The 11960-nt window shown below is 38.4% G+C and overlaps 1 protein-coding gene across 4 annotated transcripts in view; it reads right to left on the bottom strand.

Annotated features, from left to right (window-relative positions):
- Positions 1-10302, bottom strand: part of csnk1a1 (casein kinase 1, alpha 1) — a 23740-nt gene extending 13438 nt beyond the window's left edge. For 3 of the 4 annotated variants that reach the window (XM_056472677.1, XM_056472675.1, XM_056472676.1), the window contains exons 1-8: positions 9656-10302; positions 9207-9313; positions 5594-5720; positions 5417-5515; positions 3094-3177; positions 1369-1508; positions 598-676; positions 103-177 (exon numbers count right to left, since the gene is read on the bottom strand). In XM_056472677.1, coding sequence (XP_056328652.1) covers positions 103-177; positions 598-676; positions 1369-1508; positions 3094-3177; positions 5417-5515; positions 5594-5720; positions 9207-9313; positions 9656-9778 — 834 coding nt within the window. In that variant the 5' untranslated portion in view covers positions 9779-10302. The remainder of the gene's footprint in view (positions 1-102; positions 178-597; positions 677-1368; positions 1509-3093; positions 3178-5416; positions 5516-5593; positions 5721-9206; positions 9314-9655) is intronic. The other variant, XM_056472678.1, reaches the window with a different exon arrangement.
- Between the last annotated feature and the right edge of the window lie 1658 nt (positions 10303-11960).

An 11960-nucleotide genomic window follows, 5' to 3' on the forward strand; every position in this document is an offset into this window, starting at 1 on the left:
GGGCAACTCATTTACTACATCACAACATTTCAATAGAAGATTGAGCAGAGGTTTTTAGCATGTATGAAAAGCCGTGCTGTGAGGATAAAGAATATCACATACCTTACACAACACCTCAACAGGGGTCGACATCTTTTTCTCACTAATCTTCTCATACTTCTGTTTCTTTGTGGCAGCCTGGGGGCAAAAAAAAAATGAAAATGTTGCACTCTGTGATCTGGTACTGACTGTTCATCAGTGTGCAATCCCACAGTGCTAGGGGACATAAATAACCCAGCTGAAAGAAGATTTACAGCACTTTTTCAGGGACCACCTGTTGGCCTGTTTCATGCTGTCTAGCAATTTTTAGTCCATTCTTTTAGGAGTTTTCACAAAACTATAGAGAAAAAAAAAAGATGGAACAGCAATATTCACTGACATTCAGTATTTTCTTGCTCCATTTAATTTAATTGTATGACCTACATTTAAACAGTTTCGATTAGAAAATACCTTTTAAAAAGAAAATCAAAAGAGAGAGAAAAATAGACGTCTTGAGGCATGCTGTGTGTTCCTATTTAAAAGCTACATTAATAATAATGATTGACCTGCTCTGCTTACCTTCAGTCCCTGCCAAGGCAGGCTGGTTCTGTTGAAGTACATCAGGACATATCCTAGCGACTCCATGTCATCTCGACGACTGTTAAAATTAGATTTTTAAGAAATGATTTAGAGGGTTAAACATGACTGTAAGCAATAAATGTAATAAACACAACCCTTAAACCTAGGATGTAAAATTAGTGTGTATAATGCAAGCAGGGGATGCATGAGCAAGTCACCCTTAATTTAACTTGCTGACCATTGACATGCCACTTTCCAGTAAAGGGCAAGCAACAACATTTCATATTACAAGCATGTCACAACCACAAATTAATAGTGCTGTTTGTTATTACAAAAGACCTCAGAGTTAAGTACTAGAAAAGACTTTCAAGTAGCTAATAATTTTACATATGTATACAGCAAGCATGCATAAAACTGATTAAGTTTTTTTAATCTGTAAACTATAACCGGTTTCCACTAACATATTAGGCAACAAAACGGTTTTCAACGTTGATAAGACTAAGAAATATCTGACTATGAACTCAGCATATAAATATTTCCCAAAGGATTGACCGTGACATTGAAGACTAGAGTAATGGCTGAAGAAATAAATTAAATATACAAAAAAAGAAAACCTTTCTCTTAAATCTATTTCACAATATTTTGATTGATAAATCAGCTTTTGCAGGGATAAACTTAAAAATAATTACAGATTTAAAACAAGAATAATTTGACTTGCATATAGTACATACAGATTTACATAATATAAAGCATGTTTCCAGGAGCCCTCACCTCTGCTCGATGCCCAAGTGTGCGTTGATGCTGGCATAGCGAGCTGTGCCTGTGAGGTTTTTGTCTTCTCTGTAGGGTATGTGCTGTCGTGTCCTGTTGTCTCTGTATTTCTTGGCCAGACCAAAATCAATGAGGAACAACTATACAAAAAAAGAAGCACAAACACTGATGTTTCATTTTTAAAACTCACTGTAAACAAGAATATCTCAATCATTTTCTCCCAACTTTCTTCTGTGTGCTGGCTGACCTTTTACCTGGAGCTCAGAATAAAAACATGAAATCCAGGGAGTGTATTTAATGAAGCAATAAGGTCAGAGTCTACAACGCAAATGAAGCTTACTGGAAAATGAAACACCCTTTATCCAAGCAGTCATATAATAAGAGTCAGCTCTAAGAGGCTGTCATTGACTGAAATATTATTCTCATTAGTGGAAAGCCAGTCAGATCCTGTGTCCTACACACAACTAGAGGCTGCAGTCCCAGGAAGAGCACCTCACACAACCAGTTTTTCACTGAGGCAGAAGCCATATTGTAAAGCCTCCACTCAGCCATGACACTGTTTGCTTGGCTCAACCAGGGATTTGAAACATATTTCCTCTAGTCAGGGGAATTAGTTATACCAACCATACAATTCAAATTAGAACATGCTACTGGAGGTCATCAGGATGAAAATGTTAAACAATTACTAGAAATGCACATACGTTTAGTTCATACAACTTTACCGAAAGCTGCAAAACCATTACCCACTGACAGTGACACTGTAGCAAACACACATAAAAAGCTCCTTTTACCAATGGGAAACGATTTAGATTCAAATATGTACCTGAAAATAAAGAGGAAGCGTTCAATATGAAGTGGTTTTCTGGCTAAACTGATTTAAACATTCAAATTATGCAAGAGCCGTTCTCCTCGGAAATAGCCCAAGGTACAAGTACTTGGCCATCAACTGTGAAAACCCACGCAAACATTGAATATTATACTATTTTAACTGATTGTCAGTGCTCTGAAGAGGATTGCAAATTGATGTGATGCCCAAAGACAAACTTTGACTTTAAGGACTGATTTTAAAAATTTCATATCTGGTTTTAGCTGAACATTTAAGTAAAGAGGAGCATACATCTCAGGACAACACCATGTGCAACAGTTTAAAAGGTCAGCCCCATCAATACCAGGCCACGATTTTCATGTGGCAAGTTGTGCAATTGGTTGCAGGCATTCTGACAGCATTGTTCCAATGTTAAAAGGCTGGTTCAGGAAAAACTGTGCTATAAAGTGCTGCTGAACTGAAAAGAGTTCAGCAACAAGATCACAACAAGCACAAGCACCCAATGCAGTGAAACTAGGCCAATCAAATTACCCTGTGATGTACTTGATTTTAAAAATCACAATAGGAGCACTGGTTATTTTCTAGCTACTTAAACTCTACAAAATGAAGCAAGTGCTATGATGGAGAATAATTTAAGAATTGACTGACAACTTCATGTTTCATCCTGAAGCAACAAGTCCTTCACCCCTCATGTACAGAGATCCCTTCAATCTGGATTAAGAGTTAATCTCTAGTTCTGTTTAGCATGTGTGTCTGGTTTAATGCCAACAATCGCAAATGGTTATTGTTGAAAAATCACAATCAAAATGGGAAAAAGAACTCCAAAAGATTTTTTTTTTTAAAAGAATAAAAATAAAATGAAAATTTTGGGCGATTAGGAGGTGGTTGAGGTTTCAGACCTGGTTTAATCCTGAGAAAGATGGGTCCTGAGAAGAACTAACAGCCAAGCTTCTTTTCCTCTTCCCCACTGGAGATTCTAAACACTGAACAGACAATAGAGGGTGCAGTGCATCAAACAGTATTGCTGACAACCGCACACGGCCAGCGCAGACAGGCAACACCAAGGCTCAGAAAAAGAACGCGAGGAGGAGCAGAGGGAGGGGAAGAGAAAGCCTAAGGCAATCCTTCATCCACCAGCAAGCGTCCTAGCTCAAACTCAGAGGAGGCTCTGCTAATGGCAGACGTCTTCCCATAAGCCCACGTACAGATACTAGCTTAGAGTTGTGTTGTTTTTTTTTTCAGAGCATATATTACAGGGCCCGCTTGCCTCTTCGGTTCTCGAGCCACTGAGGCAAACTGTACATGGCACCTCTGGCCGCCCAACCCAATGTTTTCACCTTATCTAAACCAATTATTCCCAAGCCTGATTCTCTTTTTTGACTTTGCAAAAGGCTTTATCTATAACATTTGGAAGCATTTAACACTAGCTGTGCCATATGTTAATTAACAGCCAAGACAGGCTTAGCATGAGGCCAACAAAACAAATGGCACAACTAGGGTTAAAAAAGCAAACTCTAAAGGCAATTCACTACAATGGGCACTTGTTTTAAAATTAGGCATGAGAAGCTTTGAGAACAAATGCAACCAACCAAAACTCAGCCCCACCCCGTTAAACTCCCATGAAAGATAAATATTGAATTTCGTGTTTGACAGATCATTAGACCACCTACAGTAAGGAAGAGGCTAGAATACTTTGGCATGTGAAGAGGCCAAATCAGGTAGGTTGAAGCTCTGAAGAAAAAAGAAAAAGAAAAAAGCGTGCAGTTTAAGAGATGCATGACTTAACCTGCATGTTATTGCAAAAAACAAAACAAAAACAGTTTTTAGTTTAGTTACAGAAGACAAGATGGGACAGCTTCAGTGGAGGTGACATTAGAAATGTCAAAGGAGCAGCCCAGGGTAAAGCAACAAAACAAGCCATTAGTTTACAATGGTGCCGAGCTGAGTACGGTTATCCACAATGTGACCGGAAAGTGGGGGAACTGTGTGAGGAAACTATCTATATATTTGAATCAGACCATTCTAGTCAATGTAGGAAAATATCACTGCTTGTAACATTACCAATTCACTCTTAAACACTTCCATTTTTAGACTTGTCTCGTCTGGAACTGATGTCACCTGCTGGTCTGCACCATTCTTGGTCAAGACGTCTCCACATGCTTTGCTCTTTCCCCAAGTTAAGAATGTTACTCTTGCAAAATTGTTTTACTGGGGCCTGGATCAAGAGTGGTAATGGTCGTATGAAAGATGTAAGCAGAGAGCAGTGGATAATGCGAGCGGATAGGTCTTTTGATTCCTCACTAAAGCAATAACTACATCAGATCTTCCCGTCAGCTGAACTCACTGCAATTGTTTTTTTTTTTCTTTCCAGGGTGGATTTTGACAGCTACACATCCAAAAGCAGAGCGTGTGCAACCAGAGTTTTAGTGAAAAGGGTGACAATTTCATGTGTATGTATCAAAATAAAAGCTTCAGGCTGGCATTCACACAGACACACAATGGTAAACATTTATTCTAGACAGCACTGCCAAAAATGGTAATACAGGCTTCACTGAAGTACCAAAAAGTACCAGAATTTGTAGTGGAAACTGATCTGAACTGTTAGACGACCATCAGAGCTTGTACTGGTAGGTCATTGTTTTATTTTGCACATGATGCTTTAACTTTGCCAAATGTTGCCTGTCTGCAAGGGCTCAAAATTACGAGTTATCTGAAACAAAATACAAATCAGGCAACTTCTGTACATTTGAATAGAGAGAAATAAAACAGTGCAAAGCACTTCAAAAGCTCTCAGTCGGAGGGAGAAAAAAATAAATAAATATAAAATTATAAAACAACCACAAGTCACATATCATGCACAAGTTCCATTTGAGGAGTGAAAGACATACAATCCATGTCCACAGATGTCCACAGCCCAACCGTCAGGTAAATCTCAAACCATCAATAAGTTAAGCTGTAAACACTGTGTCTAAGGACTCACTGCGGTATTAGTTTTCTGGCCCTATGATTTCCCACCAAATAATCTTTGTACATCCCAGCCATCCCGAATCAGCAGAACAACAACGTAACTAACACAGGCTCTCAAGCCAGAATACGTCCATAAGTGTCTCAATGTAACAGGAAACCTTAGCGATCTGCAGTTTTATTTGCAGTCAATCCTCCATGTCACTTTGAAATCAATCATTTTAAAACTTTCTAAATAAGGAAAAGATGAATGTTTACCTTATTACAGTGACGGCCAATACCCATTAAAAAGTTGTCTGGCTTGATATCTCTGTGGATGAAATTTTTTGTGTGCACATACTCGATTCTGCTGATCATCTAGGAAAGCAAAACAGGCAGATTAAGATTATGCCATAGAGCCATTTATTCCACAGGGCAGAGTTTACCAATCATTACCTGATCTGCAAGCATTAGGACAGTTTTCATTGTGAATCTGCGGGAACAGAAGTTAAAGAGATCTTCCAGACTTGGCCCCAGCAGGTCCATGACTAGGACATTATAGTCTTTTTCTTGGCCATACCACCTGAAAAACATCATAACATACAGATGAACAAACATGGCAATTACTGCAAAACAAGTACAAAATGCTGTGCTTTTCTCAAAAAAAGAGCTGATCCTTCATACTAATTCAGTGCCGCAAGACTTATTGCTTATCTATGCAAGACTAAATTATAACAAGGAAATTACAATTAAATGAAAACACTTAAATATGAACAAAGCTGACTAAGCTGTTATGTTACAAAGCAGCATAAATTTTATCAGCAAAGGAAGTGTCTAAGTTACATGGCACACCCTGTAGACAATGGCATCCAATATATCCAGCTGGGTGACATGACTCAGTAGTCCACAGTAGCAACTAGGCCTATAAAAAGTGTTGACTAGTCTTTAACCAACCACTTTAAACCCAAAAGCACCACTCAATAACATTGTTTTAGCATGAACAACCCAGAACAAAAGAAAAAAGTAGCGTACTTAAATTGTTTATAGCCAAATCCTGCATCAAATCAGTTTAGTGGTTCTTACAAACATTAGCACAACTTTGACGATCAGAACTCAAACAAAACTGAGCAGGTGGAGGTTCAAAAGAGTCATACATTTAGTGAACAGACTGCCACAGCAGTCTCCAAGCAACCATCCTGCTAGTGAGTCTCCTAAACAAAGAGGTATTGTGGAGACACAAGGTGCAGCAGTAGACTAGTGTCCATTCGGCCGTCTGTGCCAGAGAGCCAACATCTACCATTTCATAATGACAATGCAAAATGTACTTTGAACCACAAGCAGAGTCCTAATCCTTGCTTGTTTATATGTCAGAAGTAATGGCATTCATGCTAGCTGCTGTTATGATCGCAGTGAAAATGTTAGTATTTTTTTTATTCTGGTTTATTTACAGTGTTGTTTTTGTGTAAGGAATCACACGTTCACATTTCTCTATAACCACAACAATGTAATGTGCACTAACTTTAACCTAATAAAAGCTCACGTTTCATAAGCATGCTGTCATCTAAACTAGTTACAGAAGTTCTTATCAACAGAAATCGCTCACTTACGGAAACTACAGGCCTCTCTCTGTGGGACACTCATTTCCTCTTTTCAAAGCAAAACTGAGAGGAAGGCTGAAGAAAACAGTGTAGTTCGCCTGAATATTTTAACTCTAATCTCAGAGGTGTGATGTTAATGTATATATATTTAAACAGAGTGGGAAGACACTTTCTTGTGATTGAGCTTATATAAAGGACTTTGAATGGCACACAAAGCTCTTTTCTTTCATCAGGAAAGGCTCTGAGTGATTTTAGGTAGTGTGGGGGAGGAAGATCTCGTATGGCAGGTTTTCCAAGCTCTAGTAACCAGCGACTGAAACCGGTATTACACATCATTTGCTAGAAACTTCAATACAGTCATTAAAAGTAGTTTAAGTGACTTTTTCCTCTGAGAAAAAAAACTCCTACAATATCTAAAAACACTTGCTTTGAAACAAATCAATCTAGTTCTTATAAATCACCCAAATAACACTCAAATTAAAAGCACTAAAGAAACTACTTGAAAGTTTAATACAGATGGCTTTAGTTAAAACTATTGATTGCATTTCACCTTTAAATTGTTTGGTAAATCCATCCACGACATAAGTTACCTAACTCTTAATTGCTCAGGGTTAAATAACCAGCTATGGTCTAGGAGTTCAAATTTCTGTCAGCATGAGATGCCATAGAAATGGACACCTAAACGCAGTCTGTAATGGCAGGTCATTGATGGCAAAGGCAGGGCATTCTTGTTTATACTAATATTACCAAGGGAAATCTTCTGTCAGCTGGACTACTTTACTAAATGATGTATTAGCCTACGATTAAATGTGAAACTTTACAAAAAAAAAAAACTCATGGCTGGTAAAGCATTTATGACATCTTTAGGAAAGGAAGCTAGTTAAGCCAATGAAATTAGGTTTGAAATGTTGCAAGAAACTAAGCTTTTGTTGCATTTAATCCTGATATGACAATTTTCACAGGCAAATCCAATTACTTGTAATACTTGTAATAATGAATTTTTTTTGAGGGCGAAAGATTGGGAACGAGTTGGTCATGCAAATCAATGAATACTGAAATAAAATTAATACTATTTTGATTAAAATATAATTATACGCAAGTCGCAGTAAAGATCACGTTATTTATCTTGGTATCTTTTCCACCACAAACATTTCAGATCTGTGGGAAATAGTGAATATGAAAAGTTTAATGAAAACTAAATGCTATCTCTCATTGATTTGACATCTACAGCAAAGTTAATTTTTAATTACTGAAGTAATAGGGCCATGAGCGGAGCTTCAAGGAGAGGAAAGATAAAGACTTATCTGTCAGGGTGCCAGGGCAATTAAACATGAACACACCTTACCATATTACTTTAATTTTTAATTTTGCAGCTACATGAATTAACACCTAAAATCTTCACGTCTACCTCAGGTATAAAACAAACTAATTTCCACAAAAGATTCAAAAGCACCTCTGTGAATAATTGTAAAAGTTTCTCTGGCTCTTTTATGCAAAGTCATCTGATCTGAGTGCTTTTTAGAAAGATAAGGCCCACTCAACCACAGGCTCTTAAATGTCCCAAAATAAGGGTTAAACTGGGTAAATAAGTACAACACAATATCAAGTAGCTTAGAAAACAACATAGTTGTGAGAGGAAAGAGCAAAACATTTCCTCTTACTCAACCACCTATAAACACTAACAAGTAGGGAACTTCTGCAATCGCAAAGCACGACGAGATTTACCTTTATTAAGATAAAAATATGAAAAAAAACGTGACAGTCAACACAGTCACTGTCGTTCATTAATTAAAATATGTGACTAGAACCAGTTACTAAAGGCACCACATGTGAGCCTTTTTTTCTCTAACAAGTATGTTTTTCTCTCTCGTGTACATAAAAAGACAACATTTTTGACATGAACAGCAGCCTTGGAAAGGCTCAGTCACCTTGAGAAGACAGCAGCAGACTCGCTAGGCCCTGAAACTTGTTTTCTCTCATCCGCCATTTTCTGATCGAGAGGGAGGACATGTTGAACAAACACAACAAAAGAGCAGCGGCCATTTCCCACTCGCTCCTTACTCATTACTCAGCAACACACAAACACATACTTAGTGATCAAATCTCACTCGTTCACTATATTATACTTCATTTTACAGAACACGTATTGATTGAAGACATTTCACCATCGTTCTTTTAAGCGACGCAGTGAAAAGCTAGCGCTAATGAACGGGCTAGTTAGCCTGCTGATGCTATATCATAAGCGTAAAACTAAATATAATAGTAATGATACTAATGTCATTAAGATCCCTGCATAAACCGTTGATTAATTTATTATATGTGGACAAACGCGTAACGTTACTTTGTAGCGCTCCTCGAAGCGTTGCTTTCGATCTTAAGCTAACGTTAGTCCCTCAGCCAGATCAAACTAGTCCAGCTAATGTTAACGTACCACAAAATCCATAATCATTTCTGATATAATCTGAACTCACCTGATGTGTGGGATCCCGACTCCTCCCTGGAGAATTTTGTACAATTTGCTTTCATATAAGAGTTGAGGATGTCTGGCTTTCTGTGATTCCAATTTCACAGCTACCTCCTGAAATCATGAAAAAAACCATGTACATTTACCAAAAACTAACAGATTTGTGCTGAAACATTGAAAATAGTTTAGGTTTTGACAGCACAAGAACTTGGAAATATGTTTTTAATCCAATCTGCAACTATGTATCGTTGATTGGTTTCTCTTAAACACGTCGTAAGTTACAAATATAAATACGTTTATCTTTTAAGGCTAACGTTACACCAACTACATGTTTGGAAAACATATGGACTTCAATGTTCTGGTAATCAGACTTGATGAGCTGGACACACGTATAAACCCCTCAATCTTCTTATCCCAGTCATTCAGCACAAGAATTACACATCCATTTCATTTTACCTCTCCATTTGTGATGTTGATTGCCAAATAAATGTCACCGAAGGATCCAGATCCGATTTTACGAACGAGCTTGTATTTCCCACCGACTATAAACTCGGCTTTAGAGCCACTGCTGCTGGCCATGTCCTAAAATCCGAGAAGTATACTGAAACTGTGTGAACGGGCGAGGTTTTCAGGCTGCTCTCTTCTTCAGTCCAGTAGAAACAATGCTAGCTAGCCTAAAAACGGCTCTTCCTTACTAGCTGTGTCCTTAACTCACAACGACGAAATGAAGATGATAACGGACATCGGTTTCAATATGAGTTCTGCTGCCTCTACATTTAAGTAAAAAAAAAAACAAGACGATTTCCCCTGAGGTTGAGGCTGTTTTTTCTCTTGAGCAATTCCCCGAATAGCTGACTAGCAGCTTAGCCTGAAAGGACACGGAGGAGTCGATGTCCTCGACGCTCTCTTCGATTCACCTCGCTCTGAGGGGCGATTTCCCTTCTTAAAGAGGTGTTTTCCCGCTTATTTGAACGAACATCAAGGCAACCGACGTTTTAACGTTGAAGATTTTTCGTGAGTCGCTGCTTTCTCTTCAAAGCGCAACCCACTCACTTCGCCATCTTGTCCGTCTCGGGATGAACAGATTCTGCTGATCTGAAGAGAGAAGCGAGACCGCGCTAAAGCGCGCCGCCGCGGGCAGGGGAGGGGTTCACGCGTGATGTCAACGAGACTGCGGGTACGCGCGGCTAGAAACGCGAGGGCGCTTAGGGGAATTTGGGAATGTGTATTGTAAAGCCAATGTGCTACTTTTGTTATAGTTTAAACTTATATATTTTGACACCGCAATTACTATAATACGACCGGAATGCCGCATTTTAAATACACGACACCCATAGTCTTACATTTGTGTGAGCCAATCAGAGGGGTTTATTTAGTATTTTATGGTGTTACTCTATAATTAAATTGCTGGCACCATTTAAAATAATTCACACAGACATGTCTTGACATATTCAATATGTACACGTCTCGCGATGACTGCGTACGGTCACGCGCGTTGTTGACCCGTGCGCGCTACATGGTTCGCTCATGCCACCTAGTGAAGTTTAACGAGATCCAGCTAATAAGTGCTCCTGAAAAAAGTAAATTTAGTTGTCATGTGTTCACCCTCATGATTTTAAACCTCTGCTACTTTCTTTCTTCAAAAGGTGATTAATAATTTAGGTTTGGTTTTGTGGAAAATGTCATTACACAGTCTCTTCAAAAGAAGAAAAGGAAAGTTTGGAGCAACATGAAAGTGAGTAAATTATTGTGGATGAACTTCCTCTTTAAAGGTTTCTCTCGACCAATTAATTACAGATGTGCCTCTTATAGTTATGTTTATCTCCACATCAAATTGGTGAATATCTAAAATATCCTGATTGAAAGTTTCATGACAAGTTGGACAACATACACTACCTGACAAAAGTCTTGTCGTCTAAGTTTTAGGAACAACAAATAATAACTTGACTTTTAGTTGATCATTTAGGATCAGAAGCTTATATGAAAGGCAAAGGCCTCTAGATTACGCTTATTTTACCAAAATAAAATATGAACATGCCTTGATTTTTAAATATTTAATTAAGTAAGGTCTGACTTTACGTAGACAAAAGTCTTGTCACTTAACAGAACTAATGTTCAGTATAGAATATAAATTCATGGTGCAGTGGAACACGAATGAATATTGTGTATGACTCCCATCAGTCCATCAGGAGGACTGCATCCATACATCTCTGCAGTGACTCAAATAACTTATTAATAAAGTCATCTGGAATGGCAAAGAAAGCATTCTTGCAGGACTCCCAGAGTTTATCAAGATTCTTTGGATTCATCTTTAATGCCTCCTCCATGCTACCCAAGACATGCTCAATATTGTTCATGTGTGGTGACTGAACTGGCCAATCTTAGAGCACCTTGACCTTCTTCGCTTTCAGGAACTTTGATGTGGAGGCTGAAGTATGAGAAGGAGCACCATCCTGCTGAAGAATTTGCCCTCTCCTGTGGTTTGTTGATGTGGATGTTGCCATCCACTCTGCAGATCTCTCGCACGCCCAAAAACTGAATGTAACCCCAAATCATGATTTTTCCTTCACCAAACTTGACTGATTTCTTTGAGAATCTTGGCTCCATGTGGGTTCCAATAGTCTTCTGCAGTATTTGTGATGATTGGGATGCAGTTTGTTGCACTTACAACTGGGATCGACAACAAAACTTTTGTCAGGTAGTATATTATCTAGTTATCATAACGTACTGTTACAAACACACACAATAAACAAAAGCTTTA

This window comes from Danio aesculapii, chromosome 14 (genome assembly GCF_903798145.1).
Source record: "Danio aesculapii chromosome 14, fDanAes4.1, whole genome shotgun sequence".
NCBI classification, from domain to species: Eukaryota; Metazoa; Chordata; class Actinopteri; order Cypriniformes; family Danionidae; genus Danio; species Danio aesculapii.